A 15148-nucleotide genomic window follows, 5' to 3' on the forward strand; every position below is an offset into this window, starting at 1 on the left:
GTCTTTACACGCATCCACAGAGTACACCCAGTCCCCATCCTCATTAACACGCCATGACGGTAATAGGACATGATGATGAACGTGTTTTGCTCCAAAGAATAACCCATCCTAACCTAAAAAAGTCATTTGTAACACTGACTATAGTCATTCCTCTGTGTTCATTACCCGAGATTATCCCACAATGATCTGATAAAAACTGTTTTTTGAGACATTTAAAGTTCGAATAAAGGGGAAGACAACAAATGAAAACAAGATAAGTCAATTAACGCGCAGAGTGTGGGAAAACGCACCAGTAAACAGTAAAAACGAAGAAATTATTGACGTCCGACAGAATCTGATGAAGCGTTGGCGCCGAAACAATGCAGCCACTGAGGTGGCATTAAAAATAAAAATTTCAATATAAGTGTAATCGTTTCCACAAAACTGTGAAAGACGGCACACGTTAACAAAGTCATGGCCTTCCTTGACTACAATATTTTATGATGACTCTGTATCATTCAGCGTTAAAGTCAAAAATTGCTCACAACTCAATGGAACATTAAATTCTAGTTAAGAAATACTAACGTCCAAAGAGGGAACAAAAAAATTAATGATATATCTAGCAATCTCTTCATCGAGTTCGGGAATGACGTACTCGTCTTTTTATTAGTGGGTGGTTGTAGAATAAGTGTTTTATATATTGTCTCCTTTGTTTTCAGTTCTTTTTTTCCATCACAGTTAGATCTACTTCATATTCACCGTAATTACCGTTGGCTGCAGCTAATACATTTTTTGTGTTATATGATGCCAAGTTTTGAAGTTTCCGTTTTCTTATTTGAAGTACCGTCATTCTGAACATTGTTGGTTTTCGTCCTTTTACGAAAAATTTTGTTACGTTTTGCACTTTCCCCTGTTGCATTGCTAGATGTTTCGCTTTTTTGTCATGACGGTATGTGGTAAATGGTGCTTTTTCTACAAATCCTGATCTTGAATTGTTACAAAGAACTTAATTTTTTCCGAAGCTTTACGTATTTCATGGACGACCCACTGCTTACTTTTCGCAAAAGGCTACCAGTTTCTACGAAGAGTTTTATCGTTCGGTCCAAGCTTTCTTAATTGCCTGTAGTCAATGGCAATATTTGGGAATCCAATTTGAAATTCCGCCATGCAGGCCTGCATCGAATAAGTCCACTCATCATCAACTTTAACCCCATTCTGATTAATAACTCTAAATCAGAAAGACTGCTTTCTAAACTGTCAGCCATGGCACCAAGAATAGACGTTTGCCTGTTGGTTAGTTGTGAAAAGAACCGATTTTTTTAAATTCGAAAAAGAGAAAACACGTAAAAGTAAACTGAACAACGAGACACAAACGGAAAATCGGATAAAGCATATTAGCGTAAACAACTCTGCTTGTCAAAAACGTCAACCCACTGTCAAATGTGAATTATGGAATTAATCATGCACAGGCTTTTTTCGCTACATTCCTTCTACCAAAATGTCAAAGTTAACTTGATGAATATTTTTAATGAACACCTGTTATATCACTTTGAATAGGTGCAGTGTAATGTTAATAACAACAGTATTGTATTCCGAAATTTTCGGAAACGTAGAATGAGCCGTTTCTGATTTAATCAAGTCTAATACGGAACAAATACACTTTGCCTATTTTATTATACGTTCATGGCATCTAAAAGTTCATTTTGGACAGTTTTAGGCGTTCCTTTAGAAACCGTTGCTTCTTTCAAATGATCTGAATTCAATTCAGCCATAAAATAAATCAGACCTCGAAATATACCTGGATTTTGTAATTCCCGACTTTCGTCATGTCCACGTAAAGCAAATTCAAACAATTCACAAAATTTTATGCACATTATTATCAATCGGCGTAATATATGGCGATTTTTGTCTACCATTACGTTATGTGCCCGAATATCTATATTAATAAAAATGAATCGCCGAAATGTATGTACGCTCATAACTTCAGAACGACTGCACCGAATTGGACGATTCTTTTTTTTACGTGTACCTTATTGTCAGGACAAGGTTTATATGTAAGAAAATTTATAAAAAATAAGACGGCTAAAAGATTAAAAAATTTTAAAAATTCTGCATGGGAATCGCCACTTCGAATAAATTTGAATAGTTGGCGTTCCTGACGGACCTGTCATAAAAAACTATTTCTTCCGTGCGATTGTGAAAAAAGTATTATTGCTTTTCAAATCGTTCTTTGTTTTTTCATGAAAAAAAAACGTCGTTTATTTTAAGAAAAGACTTAGTTAAAGTGAATTTAGTTACACATTGCGAAAGTGTCTTATTAATTTTGATCTGCCATTCTATTTACCTATGTTCACTTTGTTGGTTTCGACAAAACTTCAAACTTTACCGTTATTCGAGGATTTAATTTGAAGTTTTCAATATTTTAAAATTCTCAAGACAAAATTTACAGATTTGATTGACTGTGAAAATAATTCTGTGTCGTTTTATGAAGTTCATTACAATGCCGAGAAGACGACAAGCTGACATAAGTCCACGAAGTCAATCAAATGTGCGACGAACTACCTAAGGTGCAAATCGCGATGATTTTTTTCAAGGGTAATTCGGATACGGAAGTTGATCAGCGTTGTGCTCATAATCAACATGATAATCAAACATTGAAGCGAGACATTGGACGGTATGAATAAAACCTACTTCATTATTACTCTTATATACCTGAGCATCTACCCGATGTACTGTGTATCTACTTGCAAACATTGTATCTCCCCGGACACAAATTGAACATTTACGCGTTTTGTGAGCATTTAATCTAAAAATGAGCATCGGCGTGGCAAATGACTATTTGTCCTTATAAATGATAAATTAAATGTAATATTTTTTTTCCTTAAGAATATAGGGTTAACAAAGTTAGTTGAGTTACAAGAGTCTCTTTTGCTCCACGTTGGCCACCAACGAGCGATTTTCATGATTTTTGTGAAACTTTGCTGGTTTTGAATTTGAATTTTCTGTCCTCGATAGTTGATGCTCAGCAAGAACCACGGGAAGGTCTGGAGCAGATCTCGCTAGGAAAGGAGAGGGCTAGGAATTGTTAATGAGGGATAGAACGTTATACAGTACAATATAACGGAAATACAATACAGGTACCTACAATCTAGCTACAATACAGAATACACTACAGATACAGATACAATTCAGATACAATACAAATGCAAAGTTAGTACCCAATACACCACCGGAAGAAATTGCACCAAAAATTGAGAATGTTGCAAAATGAAAACCCAAGCAAGCACACCAATGGAACTCGGGACGAAATCTATTGGTCGCAGCGCTCACACGCCCAAGGGAGAACGCAGCCGCATAAATCCAAGGTCGTCTTACCTCATTCTCAAAGAACGATGCAACCCAGCGTCTAAGGGCCAAAAGAACCCCTCCAGGCCAAAGCGTCTGACGACATGGAGAATTCAAACCCGGAACCAAAGAATGCACTGTTGCAAAATTAATACCCAAGCAAGCACACCGATGGAACTCGAAACGAAATCTATAGGTCGCAGCGCTCACACGCCCAAGGGGGAACGCAGCCGCATAGATACAGGGCCGACTGACCTCATCCGTTTAGGATGATGAACCTCATCCGTTTAGGATGATGACCCAGCGTCTAAGGGCCAACAAAACCCCCCCAGGCCAGAGCGTCTGACGACATGGAGAATTCAGTCTCGGAACCAAAGAATGCACTGTTGCAAAATTAAAACCCAAGCAAATGCACCGTGAAAACAAAGCATTTGCACCACTGTAGCTAAATTGGCAAGACCCAGGTTAAGTTAGTAACACATACAGTATACAGTACAAAATGCTTCAATTACAAAAGTTACAATATACAAATTTCTCCACGTTTGCCAACAAAGAGCGATGACTCTGCTCGCTCGTTGCTGTTGCCCAGCAAGAACCAAACAATACGAGGAGGTCTGGAGTGCGTCTTGCCATTAAAAGAGAGGACTAGGGTTTGATAGCATAGGTGAAGGACACCGTATTTTGTAAATTTGGACGCCGTAGTTTAAAAATGGTGCATACGGTATTTTGTGAATTATGAACGCTGCACTTTGTATATTCCAAAGCCGTACTTTATCAGTCCTGAATGCATGTTATTAACAACATATTTCAAAAAAAATCGGGCATTTTTGGAAAAATATCCACTTTCCTTCGTGTTCACAGCACGTAACGCAAAACATTTTCGCTAATATTTATTAACAATAAATTAGAAATTCACGAACACGTGCTACTTTTAAGCCAAAACGGAGCTCCAGTGTTGCTGCTACCAGATCGGAATCAAAACTAAACACAGAGGATGGAAAAATTGACCTTTTATCAGGTAGCTCACGTGACAGTGACGTCATCGTACGTCACGATGAGATTGCAAAAATTATTTTTCATATTTTAGATCAGAAATTGTACATTTTCGGGGTTAATTTAACAATGTTTAAACAAACTAATTTGTTTTTGCTAACCTCGTGTTCTTAGGAAGATGGATTTCGGTTTAATTATCATATATTGATGGTTATCATATTTGAACATTATGAATTCTATTAATTATGTTTAAATTTTATTTAATTATATCGCGAAAATGTATAGCTTTGGCCCACCAACTTCAATCGTTTCGAAAATTTATCCAAAATGTAAACATTGTCCACCAAACGAATCACGGAATCCGATAAATTAAAACTGAAGTCGTACTTACCCTGTTTTCGGTCTTTTTCGGAAAAATATTCATTTTCGTCCGTGTTCACAACACTAACACAACAAATTTTCCTTAATATGTATTAATAATAAAATTGAAATTCGCCAAAACGCTCCACTTTTACGCCAAAATGACGCGACGATCTTGACGCCATCAAACAGAAATTAATACTGAACACAAAGGACCGTAAAACGTGACCTTTATACAGGTAGCTCACGTGACATTGACGTCATCGTACGTCACGATGAGATTGCAAAAATTATTTTTCATATTTTGGCCGGGAAAATGCACATTTTCGGGGATATTTTAACATTGTTTAAACAAATTGATTTGTTTTTAATAATTTCGGGTTTGTAGGAAAACGAGTTTCGGTTTAATTATCGTATATTCATGGTTATCATATTTAAACATTATAAATGATATTAATTATGTTTAAAATTTATTTATTTATATCGTGAAAATGTATAGCTTTGATCAACCGATTTCAATCGTTTAGAAAATGTTCCCAAAATTTAAACATAGTTGACCGAACGAATCACGGAATCCGATAAATTAAAACTGAACTCGAACTTACCCTGTTTTCGGTCCTTTTCAGAAAAATATCCATTTTCGTTCGTGTTCACAGTACTAATACAACACATTTTCACTATTATTTGTTAATAATAAATTAGAAATTCGTGAAAAGAGCCCTACTTTTAAGCCAAAACGGACTCTGATGTTGCTACCACCAAACCAAAATCAAAAGTAAACGCAGAGGACCGAAAAATGTGACCTTTTATCAGGTAGCTCACGTGACAGTGACGTCATCGTACATCACGATGAGATTGCAAAAATTATTTTTCATATTTTAGATCAGAAATTGTACATTTGCGGGGTTAATTTAACAATGTTTAAACAAACTAATTTGTTTTTGCTAACCTCGTGTTCTTAGGAAAATCGTTTTCGGTTTAATTATCATATATTAATAGTTATCATATTTAAACATTATGAATTATATTAATTATGTTTAAACTTTATTTAATTATATCGCGAAAATGTATAGCTTTGACCCACCAACTTCAATCGTTTCGAAAATTTTTCCAAAACTTAAACATTGTCGAATAAACGAATCACGGAATCCGATAAATTAAAACTGAAGTCGTACTTACCTCGTTTTCGGTCCTTTTCGGAAAAATATCCATTTTCGTTCGCGTTCACAGCACTAACACAACATATTTTCCGTAATATTTATTAATAATAAAGTAGAAATTCGCTAAAACGCTCCACTTTTACGCCAAAATGAAGATCTTGCCGCCATCAAACAGAAATTAACACTGAACACAAAGCACCGCGAAACGTGACCTTCGGACAGGTAGCTCAGGTGACAGTGACATCATCGTACGTCACGATGAGATTGCAAAAATTATTTTTCATATTTTGGCCGGGAAAATGCACATTTTCGGAGATAATTTAATAATATTTAAACAAATTGATTTGTTTTTAATAATTTCAAACTTTTAAGACAACGAGTTTCGGTTTAATTATCATATATATTTATGCTTATCGTATTTAAACATTATAAGTGATATTAACTATGTTTAAAATTTATTAATTTATATCATGCAAATGTATAGCTTTGATCAACCGACTTCAATCGTTTCGAAAATTTTCCCAAAATTTAAACATTGTCGAGTGAAGGAATCACGGAATCCGATAAATTAAAACTGAAGTCGTAAGATAATTAGCTTTTATTTATGCATAAATTGTGCAGTGCGTTCTTTCTAACACTGACCATAGAGATTCCCAACTCAAGGTGTCTACCCTGTACTAGCTGATACTTTGGTGACTCGATTTTTGCCTTGATGATTGAACACTGTCACTGTTTTCCTTTTTTGTTGTATCGAGATGCTACTTGAGCATCAACTGTTACCTACTGAAGTATTAGCATCATCTAGAAAAACTAGAAATATTTTGATTTGATATTCGAGTGTAGATACTTCGTATTTCGAGTATGAGCATCTACTGAGTTTTATTTATATCAACCATTGTCAAAAATTTGATCGAACGTTGTTTCGACAGAACTTCCTTCGCACCAAAAGTATAATGAAACATTTTCAGCATTTTCGAGTTGAGTCTTTTCTTCACACAATTTTGTGATGACCTAATCAACATTTACGATCAACACGTATACCACCTTGGATTGGTGCAGAGTAATACTAAAAATAACTGTATTGTATTCCCAAAATTATCTGCGAAAATCGAGTGGGCCGTTCCATCAATTTTTTGGGGGGAATAAGTAAATATTCTTAACAATTTACCATGCTTACAATAATTTTAAAACGTCTGCAAGATCTCAAAGAAGTCATTTCTTCAGCTCTTGAGTTATTCTCTAAAATAAATTGACTGATCCATACATTTTTTGGAGTCACTGTAAAAACAAATCTAAAAAATATGAATGCAATGATAAATTACGAAAATATACTGATGATGTTTTGCACATTTTAGATAGGATTTGTTCGGCAAAATCTTGAGATGACGTCATCAAGTTTTTGGGCTTGATAAACAGATATATTTTGATTAAAAACCTACCATGTCAAACAGTAACTTCAAAACGTCTGCAATATTTCAAAATTCAGTTTTGCAATTCTTGATTCAATCAATAAAATAAATTGACTCAGTGATTAATTTTTTTGAGACACCCCCTATAAGCAAAACCAAAAATTATGAATGGAATGATAAATCACAAGTATAGTCTCATCCTATCTTGGACATTTTAGAGAGGATTCATTTGGCAAAATTTTGGGCTGATGTCATCAATTTTTTGGAGGGGATAAGTAAATATATTTTGAATAAAAATTTATTATGCTTATCATATGTTTAAAACATCTGCAAGATTTCAAAGCATTCGGTTTTGCAAATTCAAAATTAAATTGTAGGTGAAACGAAGTTCACCGGGTCAGCTAGTTATTAATATAAGTTTTGTGTAGTTGTTTCCAAATGTCTGTATTACCGAGAAGATTATCCAAGAATATTTATCATACGTGTTCGCGCAGAATGAAAATTAAAACCTGCGATAGTAACTCAGTCCTGCCGCGCACTGTCGGAACGGGACCACAGTCCAGGTGAATCAGGCGGCTAGGACGTGAGGTTTCCATGGCAGCGGTGTAAACAAAACGTCTAAATCAGCCATGATTCGGTCTCTGGTCCTGGCTTTTATCAGAATTTCAGCAGAAATAACACCAGCCGCCCCTGATAATTAATTAATATCCTCATTACTTTCAAACGTTCCTCTACTGGTGCTTTCACCATGAAATTTCTTTACACTAACCTACCACAGAAATTTTAAAGTTATATTTTGAAATTTACGTGAATCTAAGGATGAGGACCCGGGGTGGGCTAGTTAGTATCATGCTTGCCCGCTACACCTTGGGTCGTGGGTTCGATTCCCGCCATGGCTCTGGGTGTAACGTGTATGTCCCGTTCCCCTGTAATTGGGCCTCAGTGCCTGTTGGGGGACGTAATTAATAAAATAAAAAAAAAATAAATAAAAAATAAAAAAAAATGTTATTCAAGAAACCAGCAATAATTTCACAATGTTCAAACTCAAATATGTAACTGTGCAGTAGACAGATAAAGTGTTTCTAAAGTTATTTGGAAACAGAGTTAAATACTTTTATTGCACTCTCAGCGGGATATAAATGTCCCAACCATAAATGTTTCAAAGCCCTGCGCCGCAGATCAGATTGTGCACTTCAGTGCATGCTGGTCGGATTCAGTGAAATTTGACGGGCTTATTTCGTAAACGTATTAGAATTAGGTTAAAAAAAAACAGAATTTCAAAATATCAATAATATTATATTTATATATTTACAAAGTGACCGAAATTAAAACAAAATAAATTATTCATTGTCTTCTTCGTAGCTGCTGTCATCTAAATGTACAGGATTATGATAAAGTAATGCACAAAATTCCTAAAAAGCACAAAAAAAATCAAAAACATGTTAAGCTTTTATTTTTAAATAGGAAGGTATAAGTTTGATTGCATTATTTGATAAAGCTTATATGAAAATGTAGTTTAATGTAGGGGTTGGATAATAAAAAAATTGAGGCAAACAAAATAAACATAATTTGAATGATAAATATTAAATAAACAGAACAATACGTTGGAGTAAAAATTTATGCTTTAGAAATTGTTCAAACTGTTCCCCATTCACTATCTGACACAAACCCAGGCGATGGTAGATCTGATTTACGGAATTTTCAATACTCTTAATGACGAATTCGTGCTTTCCAGTCGTCTAAATTATCTGATCTAATCAAGGGGTGTCAAATCTGGGGATCTAGCTGGCCATTCTATTGGTCCACGCCTTCCCATCCACCTTCCATCAAATTTATTATCCAAGAAAACCCTTACATTTACGCGACAATGTGGCGGTGCCCCATCCTGTTGGAACCAAATCCTGCGATTTAAATTTTGTGGATAATTTGGATCAGGAAACGTAGCAATTAGATCCGGAAATACTGCGGTTCTAAGATGATCCAAATATCGATCTGCTGTTAAATTTCCGTGAAAAAAGTAAGGACCCAATGAATGAAAAGCTTTATCAAATAATCCGATCAAAATTATAGCGTCTCATTTAAAAAAGTCATGGATGACGTCATGGCTTTTACAAATTTGACGTATTTTTTTTTTACATATGTCAAAAGTTGGAGATTAAAATGAAAGGCTTGACATATTTTTGCATTTTTTGTAAAACAAATGCTTCGCTTTTTATGAATTTTGGGCATTACTTTATTATAACCCTGTTCAGTGTTCCGTCGTTTCCTGTATGCTTCTTCTATTGAAACGACTTTTTTGACGCAATTGAACCATTCATCTTCACCAATTGTTTTTATTTGATTCATAATTACGTCGATGGCACTGGCACTAAATTTTGGATTCTTATTATTCGACGTACTCTTAATTTAATGTGGACCATATCATTTCAATTGGATTAAGCTCGCAGTGATAAGGAGGTAACCGCAGGACCTAATGACCGTGTCTCGTATAACTTTTGTTGTTTGACAGAGCTTTTTAAGGTCAAAAAGTTTTGATGAAAATACATCAAAATCGTGTTCAATATACGAATACTTTTGCAGCGCTTGATAGAGGGCTAACATTTTGTATTTCTTAAGTTTGACTGAGGCACCCGTAGGTACTTTTGCTCAAGCAATTCTGGACAATCAATGTTTGCATTAATGATTTGGTGTAAAAAGGATATTGACTCAGTAATTCTTCTTGCAAGCACGCTGTCCAATCCAAATCTTTTTAATATAAGGTTTTGTGGAAAACCCTGACTTGGGTAAACATTGTCAACTAAAAAATCTAAGTACTTATCAATGTGTACGTTGTAAACAGGACTCCAGATAACTGAGGCATATTATCACCAATTTTGTAATCAAATTTGATTGCATTTTTCTTTTTAGTATACGACATAGCAAAACACTTTTCATGATTAAATGCCAAGTCATTAGCAGACGAGCAGTTTATTATTTTTTTAAGATTTGATTGAAGACCTTCACAATCGACAACATTGTTTACTTCTAAGACAATCTTTAGATCAACTGCGTACATTAAGCACCTCCCAGTTAAATTCTCAACAACGTCATTAACGGAAATATTATAATAGAGTGGTCCCATGACCGTTCCCTGTGGTACACCACAGGGCTCTGAGCGATAACCCAGACAATAAACATATTGAGTCCTATTTTCTAAATACGACGTAATCAAGTTTACTAAAGAATCTGAAATTCCAAAATATCTGCGTTTACGAATTAAAAGACGATGATTTATTTTATCGAAAACAGAATTACTTGTCACCAATGATTGAAACCGAGTACTAAAATGATGCAACTCACCTTTCAGCTCTTCTACTTCATTACTGAACCGTATTGATTGATAATTAGATATTTTAGCATTCAATTTAATAACATCATTTTTTAATGATCGTAAATTTTCATTTACATTATTAAGGACTTTTTTATCTACAATTTCACACACAGTTTTGCAAATATCACACCAAAAAAATAAATTTTTGCATTTTTCCAGTACTAATTTAAATTCAGATACGTTTGGTTTTTTACTTTTTATAATACTTAAATCAATTCTACTCAAGAACTATAAGGCCTTACGAGCTGATGCTATCAACCACACCAATTTCTATCAAGAAAACAAGTCATATGTACTCACAGAAAAATTCAGCTAATAAGAATAAACAATTTCATCAATATACCCAAAAACTCTAAGACAGCACCGAAACAACCTCACACAGTCACTCACTCACACAATTTTATAGGGATTAAAATGCTCAATAGCAAGTACTTGAAGGTTGACCAGGGACTAACTCAGAAAGTGCTTAACTCTATTTCCAAATATCTTTAGAAATACTTTACCCTCCTGTCCTGTACACTTAATTATTACTTATTTTTTGTTTTCAAATGCAAACAAGCAATAAAACAACAACCATTTAAATCTGCTTCGTTCCAGGGCTCTTACGGCATTGTAAAACTGGCTTACAACGAAGAAGATGACACTCATTATGTAAGTATCAGCTCGAATCTCAACGGCTTGCTCATTACGAAAACAATTAACACCTCCGAGACGTGTCGAAAGATCCCATTGTAAGACTGCAGATGTTTTGCAGGCGATGAAGATTTTATCGAAGAAGAAACTGTTGAAGAAGGCCGGAATGTTCGGCAGGATGCCGCCGAAAAAGGAAGGACGGCCCAATTCCGACATGAACCACCCGTTGCAGAGAGTATATCGGGAGATAGCTATTTTAAAAAAACTTGATCACCCGAACGTCGTTAAACTAGTTGAAGTCCTCGATGATCCGGTTGAGGATCATCTCTATCTGGTATTTGAGCTGTTGGAAAGGGGGCAAGTGCTTGAAGTGCCCACCGATAAACCCTTGACGCCGGATCAAGCATGGACATATTTCAGAGATGTAATTTTAGGAATTGAATACTGTGAGTAAGCGGTGTTAACGTGGATTTATAAACTTAAAAAGCACGAGTAGATTTGATTTATTTTCACTCGCGAATGAAAACATGCGATTTAAAATTTCGTGTTATGTGCACTTGATGGTTTTCGAGTGAAAACACACTATAAAATTTTATTTATTACAAACTGTGAAGTCTTGTTTATTTGACATTCAAAATATATTATCATCAGTTCGCGCTCGCAGTTTAAAACGTGGAAAATTAAAATTTTATCAGATTCAGGTTTAACGAATCCCGATCGTTGAACGGAATTTGTACCTATATTTAGTCAAGGCCGCTGACAAATCCTAAAAACGTGAAAAACAATAATTTTAACCTTTAAGATAATACCGTGTAATTTCTGGCATGATAAAATATTATAGATTAAATTTGTCCTTCGATTCTTCGCGTCGATATTCCCTACAAATTACAAAACAAGTCCTATTTTCTTTTATTGCTCAGCATTTTTTATGACAATAAATAACTGATAAATTTGTACGATTTTAGATTACACTGGCTTATTAACGACATTAACGAGAAGATGGAGACAAATTTCTTTGGAATTTTAGTTATCAGATAAAATTAAGTGATTAATTGTTCCGCTGAAGTGGTAAATACACAACCTGAAAACTTTCATTTTACGTTCTTTTCTATACAAGTATTTCGAAAAATTTATAAGTTCTGTGTTCATACTGATTTTAAAATTGCGGAATTCTTACTTCGTTACAAATTACCATGATTCAGAATAGATACAATTACGTTATAATTAAGCACAACACTTAACTTAATTTTATTAACATTTCGGCTGTTTCGTAAAATCACTCTCGATTATTATTATTATTACTTTAGAATTGTAGAATTATCTAATCACTAACACCGTTCTTAATTAGACAGATAAAATTACAAAATTGATCCCATGACTTAAGCGGCAAAAACAAACCTATAGATTGTCGGCGTGATTTTTTCACTTGTATCAGCATTTCGGAAAATTTATTCCACGAATGTTTTTGTTACTTCATATTGCTGAATCACTTTCTAATCACAAATTACCATGATTCGACAAAACTAACTTTAACATACTTTACGGAACGCTCTGGTTTTTCTAGCCCAATATGAAAATTGTCCTAGGGTTATTTACACAGAACTTAGCAGCTAAAGTCGATATTTTGAACGGGATTTACGAGGGAACGTAATCAAAATGTTGGTGGCGAGCAATTGGTTTAGTAGTTTCTAAGGCAAATTGTTAAGTTTTAGTAAACAATTTTTCCAAAATCTACCAGAATTAAAAATCGATGCGCAACACTTTTTTAGGGATTTTTTGCCCTGTTTTCAAGGTATATTTAAAAAAGTCCAATTTTTAAAAATTCTGCCTTCTTTTTAAGAAATATAAAATTCGATTTCAGCAAAAAATTCATCTTCGGAAAAACAGTTAAAATTCGCCTTAGGTACAAAGTGATAGGCGACACGCTTCCACGACCTACTTCGACCCTATAATCATTTATAAAAACCCTGTGTAATGGAACAAATGAAAACTTTTTAAATAAGTTGGCTTTAATTGCGTCTCTAGACTGATTTCATTAGACTTCGTAAAAGTTAGTTTTGGAACTGGTAGGAAAAAACAATCGACAAATATCGGTTTTGTGAAAAAAGTCAAGGCGGATTCATAATCCACAAGTACTAGAATACCTGATACAACATAAATAGTATTTACTTCGAAACATTGTGAAGGGGTCATTTACGCAATATTCCTAGCATACATATAAAATTTGACAACAATAGGTTCGATAGTTTCCATGATTATCTGTTTAATAAAAATCGACACAAACGATACACGGTAGACGGATGTACAGAAACGTGAGACTTATTTTTTCGTACTCTGGGGGTCATGAAACTTCGAGAAAACGTGAAAGTAGTCATTCTTCTCCATTACGATAGCTCCTTAGTTTATGTTTGAAAGTAAAGGCACTAAGACTTCAAGATTCTCAAGACATTTTAAACGTTTTTTCCCAAAAATCTGTATGTCTAGGGCAAAAACTTGACACGGATTCATAAGCCACAACTCTAGACAGACAGACAATGTTTTCGTATTCTAGGGGTCTTGAAACGTCGAGGAAACATGAAAGTAGGCGTTAGTAGCTTACGTTCGAGTAGTAAAAATCCCCCTGTACAAGGCATAAAAGGTAGAAAATATGAAATTAACCATTCTTCAAATGAATTTTGGTACAATAAGACAAAAAGTGCATATTTTTTGATAACGCCTACATAGCTTCTAAAATAAAATGAAAAATGTTGTCATATGATGTGGTTAATTCGTCATCATGTAAAATAAAAATGTTCACTTTTTCTGTAAAATTTTGAATTTTTTTCCGAAAATCTATCTTTATAAAGTAGGGCGAAATAATGTGCCACAAGTATATCGTTGTATAAAATTTTAATACGATTTATCTCGCAAAATTTTTAAATGACGCCATCAAGTTGTTGGCGGAGATACATACAATGATTACTATTAAAAAAAATAGTCTATGGTTATTTAGACAGAAATTCCCTTGCCTGTTAAATATTTGCCAAGATAAGACTTATTTTGCCAAATGATATACCTTCTAACCTTCATTTTCTTAGAGGGTATGTCATTCGGCAAAACCAGTCTTCTCTTGGTAGGTACTAGCCCTCTAAAAAAATTGAGGGCGGGTGGGCGGGGCTAGTTCTTGCGAAGATAAGGCTGATATTTCCAAATAACTTACCCTATATAAATAATAAATAATAAAGGGCGGGCAGGTGGGGCTACTATTTGTCAAAATAAGACTGATTTTAGCAAATGACGTACTCTCTAAGAAAATAAAGGGTGGGTGGGCGGGGACAATACTTGCCAAAATAAAACTGATTTTGCCAAATTATATACCGTCTATTCTTCATTTTCTTAAAGGATATGTCATTTGGCAAAATCACTCTTATCTTAGGAGGTACTAGCCCTGCCCACCCACCCTCTCTTTTCTTAGAGGATATCTCATTAGCCAAAATCAGTATTATCTTAGCAGCTACTAGCCCCCCCACCCACCCTCTCTATCTTTAGACTATACTGTTTGGCAAAATCAGTCTTATCTTAGAAAGTACTATACAATCAAACAAATCGGGTTTTTTAGAAAAATTGAAAACTTAGATTTTGCAAAATTTAATTTTTTATACAAGAAATTTCAAAATGATTTTCATCTAGTCGCCTATGGCTGCAGATTACCATCAAAGGAAAGACAGGAATTGAAGCGATTTCAACGCTAACTAGACGAAAATGATTTTGAAACACCCTTTATGATATACGAGTAAAAAAATGGTCAAAAGTTATTTCGACAGAACTTCTCTCGCTTCTGTACAATCCAAAAAAACTGCTTCTCTGAAAAATTATAAAATTTGATTTTGCGGAATTTTACTTTTTCGTGATAACCCCTA

The 15148-nt window shown here is 34.5% G+C and overlaps 1 protein-coding gene across 3 annotated transcripts in view; it reads left to right on the top strand.

Annotated features, from left to right (window-relative positions):
• The window catches only part of LOC135138985 (calcium/calmodulin-dependent protein kinase kinase 1), an 81065-nt gene that overhangs the window by 61991 nt on the left and 3926 nt on the right, over positions 1–15148 (top strand). For all 3 annotated transcript variants that reach the window (XM_064069045.1, XM_064069046.1, XM_064069048.1), the window contains 2 exons: positions 11214–11267; positions 11371–11695. In XM_064069045.1, coding sequence (XP_063925115.1) covers positions 11214–11267; positions 11371–11695 — 379 coding nt within the window. The remainder of the gene's footprint in view (positions 1–11213; positions 11268–11370; positions 11696–15148) is intronic.

Source organism: Zophobas morio, unplaced genomic scaffold (genome assembly GCF_036711695.1).
Source record: "Zophobas morio isolate AGI-343-1 ecotype UQ-CSIRO unplaced genomic scaffold, CSIRO_AGI_Zmor_V1 ptg000030l, whole genome shotgun sequence".
Classification (NCBI taxonomy): Eukaryota; Metazoa; Arthropoda; class Insecta; order Coleoptera; family Tenebrionidae; genus Zophobas; species Zophobas morio.